Genomic DNA, 13,869 nt, shown 5'->3' with positions numbered 1-13,869 from the left:
AAAAAGAAGGTAACATTAAACTTCTACAGGCAGTAACAAAATAAAAACATTCAGGAAAAGGTATTATTTTTTAACAGATAGTGGAAAGAATGGTTTCCTAGATTGTGCAGGATTGATGCAAGTCCTGCTTAGGAATTAATAAAAATATGTGCAAATTCAGAGGAGACAAGCAAGCCAAATCCACTAGATCATACTGTGTAAGCAAAGAATATAACCATTTAAGGACAGTTAACCACAGGACTTGATTTTCAAAAACCAACTTAATTATGTTTAAAGTAAAACATGATTTCGTTTGGAAAGAAGGGTCTGATACAATGAGGCCCAAAGACTGCATTTCCAGAAGACCCTAGATCTCACTGATGTCAATGAGACTACTAGAGACACCAGGAAACTAGAATCAGGCTTTCTACTCATTAATGCATTTTGCAGAAAGTCCACTCTTCCCAGATTTTAATCAACAATAGATGGACCGAAAACTCCTTAGGGTCAGTGGTAAGTAGAGCTGGTCGAATGCCACAAAAACGTTCTTTGGAATTCCAAACAGCTGCTAAGTTTGATCATATCCATACCCCACACTCTTCAGTATTCAAACTTTTTTTTGAACATTTCAGGGATTGGCTGTTCTTCATACAAGTGCCTGCAGCTGCAGGCAAAGAAAAGGAGCCATGCACAAACGAGTATTCTCCACTAAGTCGTGAAAGCTTCACCATTTATTGTTCTCCAGTTTAAAAAGCTCTGCCATCTAGTCAAGGAACAGGAACAATACCATGAGACTTGGCTGACCCATCCTGCACTGAGAATAGTAAGTATGCAAAATGAACAAGCTGTGATTAACCCACAAGCTGTAATTCACAAGCTCTACTGAATTCCTGAAAAGAACGAGTACATTTGCAGAAATCAGTCTAAGTCTTTGGTATCTTTGCAAGAAAACATAGGGCAGGATGGAAAAGGGAGCAAATTGGTTGGACAATTTCTTGGTAGGGATTAATTCGACCAGCTCTGATAGTAAGGGCCAAAAACAGGCTCATCTGTTAGTTTAAAATATGAGCACATAGGGAAGTAGTATATTTTCCTTACCACTTTCTCAGGAGATAACGAATTCATCCATTTCTCAATCAAGGTTTCCATATAACTGCCCGAACATTGTTTGTTTTCCTTCTGCTGTTTTAATCTGATCAAGCGGGAAGCATATCGTTTTTGCCATTCTGTTAGTTCTTCCTGGGAATGTGCTGAAGTACACTGTGCACCGTACCTGCAGATCCCTTGCTCTAAAAATCTACATAAAATAGGAAAAACGATTATGCCTTGAACTTTTCGGTCTCCAATTAAGAAAATAAATTTATCAAAATTTTACTTTTAAAGTCAGAAGGACATTCTTTAAGTCTCTCTCACAGAACTAAGGCAGTTTAGTCTACGTGAACTAATTTGGAAATATATACATGTACGCAGCATTTTGCAAGGAAGGCAGCACCCTCTCTTACTGCAAAGTCCAGAAAAGTGTATCAAATTTCTTTGAAACATAGAGGGGACAGAAGTCTTCTTAAGAAATTTCCAGCTTCAAAGAAGAAAGATTCAAGTGTTTGTACAGCAATTAACACAATGAGATCATGGACCATCCCTGAAATGACTAGGTACTGTATTAATATGAATAAAACACTGTTAATCAGGGGCAAAGGGAAGATACAGCATAATTTCCTCCAACAGTTACGTTATTAGCAGATAAATACTCATTCAGCAGTTTTTCCTGGAGCAACAGTGACATCACATGGTCCTCTCTACTAAATACACCTACACAGAAATCATGTCTCAAGGAGAAAGTTTAATCCTCTTCTTTGTAAAGGCTGTATCAGTCTAAAAAGGATCTATTTTTGCAGAGATTAAGAATTTGTTAAAGACGTATATTTTTCATTTAATGGCATTTGCTTATGCATCAAAATTAATGATATTCCAAATGTCTTGTATACAACGTAAGCATTCTAGTTCTCAGAATTTATTGCAAGTCTGGGCAAATGACTGTATAACTTGGGAACTATCTTTATAAAACACAAGGCAGTAGCTGCACCTTCATCATTCTTCAAAACTGAAGCACTTAAATAGATGACAAAATGAAGAATAAATTGGGGGGTAAGTTCTGAAGGTACTAAGAAACTATAAACATCAGGCCAGGAGGCTGCCTTGCTTATTTTTTTTGCATAAGGAGACTATAAAGAGTTAATGTAAGCATCACATTTATTATAAATAAAGGCAGGCAGGCTGATCTCTATCAGGATATTAAATTTATAGGAACTCTGTAAATGTAACTATATCTGAATTTCACGTGAATACCTATGTATATACTTATATTAAGAATCTACTCCTACAGTGAAGAGTTACTGTACAAAAAGAAAGGAGGCACCAAGACTAAATTAATACAGCAAGTCAGGACCCCACAGCATTGATAAAGACAGCAGAAGGGGATCAGTGACTGAATAACCTTTCCATAGTAAATGCATTATGTAAGGCAACATGAATTAGAAAGTGAACTTTGAGCTACGTGACAAAAACAAATAACACCTGACTATGACATGAAAACCTTGCAGCAAAAGTACCTGGATATCTAGGCCACGCTTGTATCAGTGGTTATAACTTGATTTAGCATACTTGATCTTTTCTTACAGGAAAAATGTATTTAAAGGTTTGCATGTCCAAATTGTAAATAAAATAAGCATGATATATATCATGATGTTACTAAAAGCATTCTCAAGCTATGTTCCTTAATATATTTTAAATTAAAATATTTTTCTTGGCAGTCAATTTTAGTATTTTTATTGTAAACTTTCCAATTCACCATTACATTAGAATGCTAAACTACAATTATTATTTTCATGGCTCAAAGTAAATGTAGAGCAAGCATAAAAAAATTGTTGAGCTGTTCTTATTAGCTACATAGCAGCTTTAAAATCAAGTGGTTTTCCTTTTCATTATTTAATAGGAAAGCATACTACTTGAAAATTTGTCATCATTATGCAAGTTTTCCAAGCTCTCATTGTTCATATTTTTAACAGACACTTTTTTTCTCATTTTTAGTTTCTTATTTAATACCTCCTGCAATTCCATAGCTTCATTATCTAGAATAAATATGCTGTACTCCTACTGCTTTATGGCACACAGGGGAAAAATAAACCACAGCTTCAAAAATTCATATTCAGTACCTGGAACTGCCTCCTCATAAGGAACTAAAATCTTTAGTCCATGGTCAGAATGATAGTGTTCATATGGATTTGCTGAGTAAGGCACATCCTTCTCACTGTAAGGGTTAACAGTGTGCATAAAGCTAATTACAGCTTTAGTGGAAAAATGTTTCAGAGCAATGGTTGGAAACATGGTATAGATGTTACTCAACAGAAAGTCATCATGAGCTAAAAATTGTAAATATCTGCTTTTTAAAAATTGCTCAATATGCACCAGATAGGATAAAAGTCAACAAGCGTTGCCAAGATCTAGCATCTCTAGAAAATAACGACAAAAGTAGCCCAAATCCATCGATTCAGTTACATCATTTAAAAAGCAGGTCAGATTCCTGTTCATGTTTTTAAAACAATTTATTTCCACCAGTTACATACATGGCAGAATCAAGTGCATAATGATGGTTCCTCCCCATATATATTAATAGTTTTAGGTAAATAATGACAATTAACAACACAAACTACAAGCAATATTGACTAGACAACTGAAAAAGACAAGGAGGAGAAATTCCAATACAACCCATTGGATCTTCAGCAAGGCAATTCACCTCTGTTTATTTGAGCTTATGCAAAATGGAAATAATGAGATCCAGAGGGAGATTCTACAAACATTTTTTAATCTGAAGACAAAGCCCATCTATCTGAAGGCATGCACGCTACCTGCTATCAAAGCACACCTCACTGTGCTTCAGTTTGCTAACACCGTTTTCTGTGGGAACTTTCCACATCTCTGAAATTATATAAATTAGAAAATTTAGGGGAAAAAGACAGATGCTGACCTGTCACTACAAAAATGGTCCTCAAACCACTCTCTCATAAACTGAAGTGCTTCTGGATAAACTGACCCTTCCAAAAATCTGTGAACAAATCAACTCTTGTTCCAACAAGTACCTTCATTTTCCTGACCTCTTAATCATTCTGTCAGCAGTTAAATAAAAGATGAAACATTATGATCCCTTGGAGAATGCTGATATAAAGCAATGACTTTACCTTTTACATAGCGTATATTCTTCACTGCTTGTGACTCCCCTGGGTGGAGGGCGGAACTGCCAGCCATCCCGGGACCCTGCGGAGTAGTCAAAACTTAGGTTACTTCTCTAATTGCCAAGTATTTCTGAGTCGGATAGCAACTGTCCAGGGAACTGTATTGCTAAACATCAACCCAAAGTGTATTTGTACACAAGCAAAATTATCCACCAAAAATTAATTTTCAGTTCCTAACAAAGGTTCAAAGATTACGAAGGCAAATTTCAAACAATTTGCAGAATGGAGCAGGCTCCGATACAGCACTTTGACCAATAAATAGAAACTTCTGCTTCCAAATTCAGTCAGTGATGAGATAATTCTACCTCAATCCCCAGGGCTCATCACGATAGTCAAGCCCCTTTTTTGCTTTTTGATTACGATGCAGTGGTTGAGCCTTCAGCAGAATCCAAGCCTTCTCATTAAAAAAATGAAGTAGCTTTAAGATTTGAGTTACATACCTTCTTCTAAATCTTCTACATGATATCCTGATGGTACTTTACCAGCTGCCTACAATTATATAAAAAAACCCACAGTTATAAAGGAACACAAACCAATTTCATCAACAAGAACTGCTTTGGCTTCTTTGCTGTCAAAGTGTGTTTTAGAACAACCAATACAAAAATATTTATCAGAAGTCTGAAATCACTTCCAGTCACAAACAGGAATTTCATATTAACCTAACAACTGGATTGCAGCCTTTGATAAAAGGAATTCTGACAGGAAATTAAAGTCCACTCATTGTTAGAAGAAAATTTTAGAGATTTTTACAAGACCAAATTCCACCCTGTGATGATTTTAACGGGGACTACAGTGAAGTTTTTAAAAGGCCAAAGCTCTAAACTGCATTGAGATGTCTTTCAGTTTTGAATTTACATTAAAAATAAAGCCCAAATCAATTGCAAAGCATAAGGAAAAAAAAAGTGGCAATTTAATCAGCAGACATGACAGATTAACTTCTAATACAAGAAATGGTGACTGAGAGGGTATTTATATTTGTTAAAAGATTTCTTAAGTCATGTTTATTACTTCAGAGTAATTTCCAAAAAAGAAAAATACACTAAATAATGCAGATCTAATGCTTTGAATTCTTTCTACTTGCTACTTCAAGAAAGTCAACAACCTGTCAGCATCTTTCTCTATTTTCTCATACGTCATACAAGATTGTGATAAAGGGTTCCTGAATAAGTAGGTGGTAAAGACCAAGAGACCAGTGGAAACAATAATGTTTGAACCAGTATGTTTATAGTGAGCCCAGATCTCCTTTCAGCTGTTTCAGGTACTGCTCATTATTTTCCCCAATAATATACTCATTATTACCTCCGTTTCAGCAAGAAGTGTTTTCAGTCGTGTCAGATCTTTAGTTACCATCCCGTTCTGGGGGAAGAAAAAATATTAATACACCAAACATGCAAACCTTCACGTGCATTAAACCACAGCAATTAAGTTCATTTCTCCCTGCACCAGCACCAAGGAGAAGGGCAAGAAGGAAAAATGAGTTTGATTTACAGTGCACAATTTTAGATGACATACTACATCACAGCGAGCAAACGTTACAGTGAAAAACGGAATTCTACACTGGCCAAAACCAGCACTAAACCTACAGCAAGTATCAATACAGGACAATGCAGGGGAGCAGCATATGTAGAACAACTTGGGGAAAAAAAATTTCTTATGAAGTTTAGCTGCCACTCAAGACAAACATTAATAGCTAGAATACTTAATGATTGCTATCCTCCGAACAGTAGTCTACATGCACAGTAATCATGGAGGCAGCACAGCCCAAAGGACAGGGGCTCGGGAGGTCTATGCTCTATTATCAGCTTGGCTACTGGCCTGCTGGGTGACCTCAGGCAAGTCACTTCACCTCTCCATGCCTCAGTTTCCCATCTGCAAAATGGGGCTAGTGATACAGACCGTCTTCACAGAGCACTTTGTAAGCTACCGATGCAAAGCACTACACGTGAGGCCTATGCTGTAGTTACTGAAACACTCGGGCTCTAAAGGAATTAATGTAACTTCCACTGCTGTTGCAGTGGTGGACTCATTTCTTCGTAAGGACCTACTTTAGAGATTACTAATTTCTACAGTTTCGTAACTCTTTCTGCTCTGATGCAGACTATGTAATTTTTGAAGTTTTCACTAAAAAGCAAAGATTAGCCACGTAACTAAAAGTAACTGCATATTCAAGTACATCTGAAGTAAAAATCTTTCAGAATTGAATTTATCTAAAATATATAGCTAAGTGTAACAATTTCACATTCACATAAGTCAAAACTTTGATTAAAAAACCACAGGTCTGGGTTCCTTATTTCAATAACCTCTTGCAAAAATTTAATTAAGTGCTACTACATTTGTTACGCTTCTCCACATTTTGACTGTGCTACTGAGCAGCAGAACTTACTGTCTTTGCTAAAAATTTACACACTCAACAATTCTCACACTTAGGTTTTTTTCAAAATTATTTTTCACTTCTTCAGCAGAAGGCTACAAATGGAACCTGTTGAGCTTAAACCTATCAGAGTATAAAAACGTTACTAAGAATCATTCTCTTAAGTCACTGGGGAGGAAACTGGATGGCTTCTAACTCTTCAATAAATTAATTCCAAAACTTTGTCTCACTTCTTCTCTTGGACAATGGCACAAGTCAGTAAATCAGTTGCTGACTTTAATATTCTTACTGAAAACAACTGTGTCTAATAAGCTAATGCTTGTAAAAACCTCGAACTCTGCTTTGGGACAACACTCTGGAATTATATACCAAGCTACCTTTATTTGCACAACAATAGTTCAAAACAAGGCAATGTACATTTCCTGTGATAAGGAGCTTTTGGCTATTTTACTAATTTTTCCTGAAGTTTCCTTCAACCTCTGCAGGAATTTTTGAATGAAACATCTTTTCATTAGAAAACACCAGCTACACAAAGAACAAAACCTTTTCTTTACGTAAAAATAGGCAATAGCAAGGTGGGAAGGGAATTCAGGATATACCAGACAAACAGAACTCCCTCTCAAAAACAACCTATTGATTAAGTTAAGCACCAACGTATAGGAGACATGATCCAATTTCAAGGTAATAGGCTCTCCTACAACAGCTTCTGATGTCACTTACACACTCCTCATGGTCCAACCAGAGCTGCTCTTGTCTTTTCTATGACCATGTTTCTGGATTTAGCATCACCAGCAGCTCACGGTGATGAACTGCATGCTATTTAATCTAGATTACAGAAATAAAAAGGACACTATCCCTTGGAGACTTATATATGTCCCTAATTTTCCCCATATGAGTAGCCACATAAGAGTCAGAACACTTACTTACACGTATGGGGTTAAAGGCATCTTTACAAGTTTTGACAGTTTAAGGGTAAAATAGAAGCTTTGAACTCAAACCTTTATTTTTTGTCTTGAAATGCAAAGCGCTTTTTTTTTTCCCTAAAAGCTTTTCATGCTTTATCATGGGCCAGTTATTTGAAAGTCCTATCCATAATTTTTCTGCTTTAATGGCTAAACTTCCTGAAGTACATACAAAATGGTGTCAGATGCAACTTAAAAAAAAGTAGTAAAAAGTTTGAGATTTACATTATTCTAGTCAATTGCACAAACATGCAAATTATTCTGCATTCCCCGAGGATTCAGAGCCAACAAAGAAAAAGCTTTTCAAAATTGTAACAACTCTGAAACACTGGTACTGCAACAACCTAGGTATCCTGATGACATATGCGTGCCCATATAATCTTTGTTTTTTTTCGTACAAATCATTTTTGTTGCAACCTGCCAGTCAAACATATGTTCAGAAGTTTGTTATTAAACACATTTTTAAAAAAGGAAATACAAAACTGCTTTTTAAATTATGTAGATTGCAACAAACCCACTTACCAGTGATTCACCCATCAGTGATTTGGAAAGAACATTAGACACAATTTGCAGCTTCCCTTTAAGATGCATGCAGCAGAGCACTGCACGGAAAGATCCATCTCCCTTGGCCAGCCCCTCTCCCAGCACTGCAACACAAATCAGCAACCATTAGCTTCATCACAGTATGCATTTAAATAAACTATATACAGTTTTCCTTCACCTTGAACATGAAAATAAAGTCTGAAACTCGGGTTGAAATCCATGGCTTCTTGGAAAGACAAGTCTTGGGTGTAAAGAAAGTATTACTTGCTCTTGTCTAATAATAATTTGAAACTTGTCTCCCACCATCTAAGAAAAGCTGTACATGAGCTCTAAAAAAAGTTGTAATGTTTACATGCTAAAATAGACAAAAATTAAATATGGGAAGGGTAAATTCAAATATCTGACACAGACACAAAGGACCTCCTCTTCACAGAAGGGGTAAAAAAAAAAAAAATAGCAACCAACAACCTCTCAGTAACACAAACATGCTCAGGAAGATCCATTCATGCTCACAAAAAGCATGCCCTGTCGTTTCCAAATATAGCTAACCTCCTCGTGGTCAATTCCTGCTACTTTAAAAGGGCTTTTATTCACTTACGCTGTAAAGCGCAGGATATAGGAACGATTGTTTGAGTCCAGAAATTTACTGGCTCCATGTAACAGAAAACTTTCCTAATGCTTTCTAGCACTGGATCAGATAGCTCGCCAAACAGACACTTTCATTGACACTTCCAATAGTGAAAGGATTTATTTCACAATATAGACGTGCTTCAGACAAGCAGGAATAACACTTAATCATATATGTTACCTGTCCAGAAAACGAAATGCCAGAGTGACTAAAAAGCTAGTAAACTAAGCGTGTGAGTTGAAAAGAAGGCTGGACAGTGCTTAAAAATTACGGAATTATAATATATATTAGTGTTATTGCAGGCAACATCAACATCTGTGTTTATACTGCTACTCATGCAGATGCAAACAGCTCCTGTTAAGTGCTAACAGGAATTTTACATTCACCACAACTTCAGGATTACATTTTAGAATAATAAATCAAAACTCCTCACTCAACAGACGTTCACATCGTTAACAGAAATTGCATGAAAGACTAAAGAAAAAAAGTCCCACAAAACATTTACATAAAACCAACTAGACGTCTCTTCAAAATTAAATGGTAACTAAATCCTGTTTATAAAGTGCCTCAAAGACTATTCTGAATTCACCACTCTGATGATACTGACCACATTTCCAAAAATAGAGCTTACTTCCCAAATCAGAAGAAGCAGTGCCAGAAATAGCTTTAATATGTCTGACAGTTTGCTATTTTAACCTCAAAGATGACATGTCCAATTATGACATTTCATATCATTAACTGAGCCAAGCTAAAACATACAGTTGCACTTAAAAAGTTACAACACATTAACCAGTATCTTTTAGTAAAGATTTGTGGAATAATTTAACAGATTGTAAATTATCATCATTCCTTGTAACAGTGCGAGCAGCAGGCTATAAAGAACATGGATTTCTCCAGCTATTTCAAAACGCACTTATTCAGGTTAAAATAAAACAGTCATAGGTATGCAACATGTCAAGTCTTGTAAAAAGACAGAACAGCAGCTTGAATAAAACTTCATCTATTAGAAAAAAAAACAACCTGTGAGTATCAAGGAAGTGTGAGTATCAGATAGGCTGTGCTAAGGTTGTTTCTTCCCAAGGATATTTCAAACGCAAAACTAAAACTAAGATCTTTCAGGATCATAAATGCAGATACCCTAAAGTGTCAGATGCTGGGCTATAACTGATAACAGCACACCACAGGGAACCACAACCTAATAGTTCATTCATATATTCATAAAAATATGGTGGGTGTGTGTGTATACAAATATATATACATACACAGACACACAACATTTTTATATACATACATAAATATGGCATTAATAAGTTGAAAAATGTCCTCAGTTATAGATCTGAAAAAAATATTTGCAGAATATGTTGGCATGAATTAAGGAAAGCAACATTAAACTGGACGCTATTTCTTTCTTACTAATGTACATGTGAAAGCTGTTTTCTCTACTTAATTAAAAAAAAAAAAGTAGAGATCAGTGCTCCTATTCCACCCACTTCTATGCCCATCCAGAGAAGGAAGAAAAATAGTTAACATGACAGTTCCTTTGAGATACTGATAACTGACACATATACCAAGAAAAGGTTTCACAGATGAATGTCACCCATCTACCCCTATGACAAACCCATCAGATCTCATCAATGAGAATACTATTCATTAAACAGCATTCTCCCTCCTACCTTCTTTAACCATCATTCATCTTTCCATATGTGTGTCTCTTGCTTTTATTTGCCATCATGAAAGACAACTGTGAGGTTAGTCAGAATATTACACCCTTGGCATATATCAACAGTTAAAAAGAAGCAGCTTGAAAAAAACCCCAGACTATTTTAAGAATGGTACTGATTAAGAGATGTTCAGCCTTTCTACATTCGTTAAACTTTAATTTTACACCTACAGAAAGCAAGTTTACTTTTCTTAGTTATGTTTTGTGGACCTGCACAAGCAAGCTGCAGAGCCCCACAAATTCCCCAGACTATGACTTGAGTATCAGTGAAGACAAATGCATTTAAAAAAAAAAAAAACCAAACAAAAAAACAAACAAAAAACACCCAAAAAAGCCCCACACAAAACCAGAAAGGAATGTTTTAAAGATTGTCATTGTTAGCACAGGAATTTTAGAATAGTATATCACACAGTCTGTGTAATAAAACTGTGGTTTGAGGAAATTTCCTTTAAAGTTCAAGAGTAGTTGAGGAACTAGAAACTGAAAGATGAGATCTACCCACTTTTTCTTTCCAGATCTAACTGATAAACTCTGATCCAATGCTTACCAAAATCAGCAAAGAGTTCTCAGTGAGTTTTGAATCACTTGCATTATACATGAATAACAGAACATTAGCAAGGATGGTTAATTCCTTTAAAAATACCCCATCCGAACAAGGCAGTGAAACATGAAAGGCTCAACTTCAATGTGACATATGCACATTTGGAAGCTTTAACAAATAGGAATAAATGGAAGTACATCATCCTGATTTGCTCTGAATCAAGTCCCAAAATGCAAACCAAAATATCCACCATGTCCCTAGGAAGAAAGATGGAACAATCGGCTGCCTTTATCTTCACAAGATTCCTAACACTATCAATTCATCCTACATTTGTAAACTAAAATATCTATTAGCCAAATAGCACTGCTGTGCCAAAACCATGCATTTCAGTTCTGGTACTTGAACACAAGTTACAAAATAGTGAAATATCTCTTTTAAAAAAAAAAAGTAGAGAAAGGGTTATAAAGCAGACACATACTTTTAACTAGAAAAAAAACATTGTTAGCAAACTAACAAATCTGGGCATCAGTTTTAAAAATTCAACAACTGACTGCAATTTATAATACTATGTAATAAAAAAAAAGAAATACGCATACCATGCCTACAGTCTTCATCTGCTTGCCCATATTTTTTCTGAAAGGTAAAACATGAAAAGTTTAAAAATAGCATTATTCCAGTTAGCATAAACAACTACATGCTCGAATTACAAGTTTAAGAATCCATTTTACTGGGTGGAATATGTAAAGAACATCAGTCATAAGTCAAATATAATATAATTAATTCTTAGAAGACTTTTTCTCAAATTCTCAGCAAATGGACATTTTAGAAGAGGAACATGAATGGGCAAAGGTGTGTATTTATGTATGCTTGTAGGTGGCTCACAACACCTAGGAAAAAATATAAAAACTTAACTTTCTTTCCTAGCCACTGTAATTTTTTTAAACTTGCACTAATATGGTGCTGTTGAAATTTGTAAGGTATCTATTTTACTGTCTTATCAGTAGCGATTTAAAAAATTACTTCATTTAGTAAAATAAGAAGGAAAATCTGGAATTTTTCTTTTACTTAAAAGCCTTCAAGTGTCTATATAATCCAAGTTTTTAGTAGGAAGGTTTTGATTACAAGTATTTTTTCCAAAGCCCCTGAAGACTTACTTAATTTTTACTATGATGAACACCCAGATAGGTGCCTCACAGGATTTTCAAAGGCATCCAGATCAGAAATGTATCCAATATTGCTAATCATCTATCTGCATACTGGTTTGTGTAAATAATTTTGAGAAGTCAAGTCTGTAGTAATATAATTTCCATTTAAAAAAAAAAATATCTTAGTTATTTCTGAATCTCTTCCCCTGAGGAGTCATACAATAGGTCACATCTTAATTTAAGAAGTTTTCCAATTCTTGCTTTGTACACTGCACAGTCCAATTAAGCTATCTATTTAAAGAATGCTTAAAAATGCTGCCTAATCAGATGGGCAAGATTTATCTTAAAGCTGCCCAGCATGGTCTTACAACTTGGCCAAACTTTTTCCACTTGGGATGAAACTGTTCATAACCAATACATGAAGATTTGGGGTGGACAAGGGCCCTGTAAATCTGTAATAACATTTTCAAAACAGAAAGGTAAGGAAAAATGTAGGTTCATTAAGCAGGTTGTACGTTTATTCTAAGCACTGTAATGTCCTTTCCTTTAAGAAACTGTAGGTTTCTGATGCTTTTTAAAGCAAGGACACAGATTTGGCAATGGGATCACCTGTAATTCAGGGTTATGCCTCTTGCCTTGCATCTATAAACCTTTACAAAGACTCCAGTCTTCACATTTCCATTAAAAATCTGTCTACGCCTAAAAGTTACATCTTTCACTAGATACGCTCTAGCCTAGCAATGGCAAACTAGTATATGATCAAGTATTAGAAGACTAATGTTAGGCCTATGCAAATGGAGCTAAATTAGGTATGAAACTGCCACCTGAATTCTGGCACTTCTTAACTTTGTTTTTAGAGTGCTTAGATTCACAACCTTAACATCATGCTCTTTAAAGATAAGGTAATTTGGTATGTAATTCAGCATAACTGTACAAACATAATACCCTAAAATCAGATATTTTGCCTTCTTGGCATTTTTTTTTTTTTTTTAAGTATTTTTCTTCATTCTTTTAGGGAACTGTGATTCAGACCCAAACTACTTAGAGGTCCCAATCCTGAAAAATAAACAGATCAGGGAAAACTACAAGCCTCATATATGCTTTAGAAAGAAGGATTCTGTGGCAAACCAACATGCCAATCACAGGAAAACTCGGAATTTTACTTAAATTTTGACGGTACAAGACACTTGATTGTTCTTTCCAGTTCACTAGATACTATTAAAGAGTCACACTCACAAGTTGTAAAAAGGAAGCAATTCTATACAGAAGAGTCTCGATTTTGATGCGGTCGAGTTCTGCCTGGCATGCCTCCGGGAGGTGAGCTGGGGGGTACTGGCTGAGGGAAAGGAGAGCCTCTGTGCAATGCTTCACTGCCACTTCATAATCCTGCTGCTTAAGAGATTCACATGCTTGTTCACATGACTTCTCTGGTCTTCTGTCTGCCATGACTCAGGGACAGAAATCCTAGAGTGGGGGCAGAGGGGATGATAAAACGTTGGTTAGCTGTATAATGGCAGTGACAATTTGCCAACCAACTTCCATTCCCATCTCAAGGTGCTGTATCACATCCCCTTCATTTTCTGCCATTCGCATTTCCTATCCCAAGCTTTCTCACTAGCTAACCTCTTCCCAGTCTTTTCTCCATCACTCCCAGCTCTCAGTTTTAATTCTAATTCAAAAACGTATTTAAG

The 13,869-nt window shown here is 35.8% G+C and overlaps 1 protein-coding gene across 5 annotated transcripts in view; it reads right to left on the bottom strand.

Annotated features, from left to right (window-relative positions):
* HELZ (helicase with zinc finger) overlaps positions 1-13,869 on the bottom strand; it is a 93,188-nt gene that overhangs the window by 61,244 nt on the left and 18,075 nt on the right. For 3 of the 5 annotated variants that reach the window (XM_074889304.1, XM_074889302.1, XM_074889303.1), the window contains exons 2-8: positions 13,415-13,642; positions 11,630-11,666; positions 8,124-8,248; positions 5,568-5,624; positions 4,709-4,757; positions 4,215-4,290; positions 1,078-1,276 (exon numbers count right to left, since the gene is read on the bottom strand). In XM_074889304.1, the coding sequence (XP_074745405.1) occupies positions 1,078-1,276; positions 4,215-4,290; positions 4,709-4,757; positions 5,568-5,624; positions 8,124-8,248; positions 11,630-11,666; positions 13,415-13,624 (753 nt within the window). In that variant the 5' untranslated portion in view covers positions 13,625-13,642. The remainder of the gene's footprint in view (positions 1-1,077; positions 1,277-4,214; positions 4,291-4,708; positions 4,758-5,567; positions 5,625-8,123; positions 8,249-11,629; positions 11,667-13,414; positions 13,643-13,869) is intronic. The other 2 variants (XM_074889306.1, XM_074889305.1) reach the window with 2 other exon arrangements.

This window comes from Strix uralensis, chromosome 19 (assembly GCF_047716275.1).
Source record: "Strix uralensis isolate ZFMK-TIS-50842 chromosome 19, bStrUra1, whole genome shotgun sequence".
Lineage (NCBI taxonomy): Eukaryota > Metazoa > Chordata > Aves > Strigiformes > Strigidae > Strix > Strix uralensis.
The sequence above is the reverse complement of the archived record's forward strand: the minus strand, read 5'-3'. Positions and strand labels throughout refer to the sequence as shown.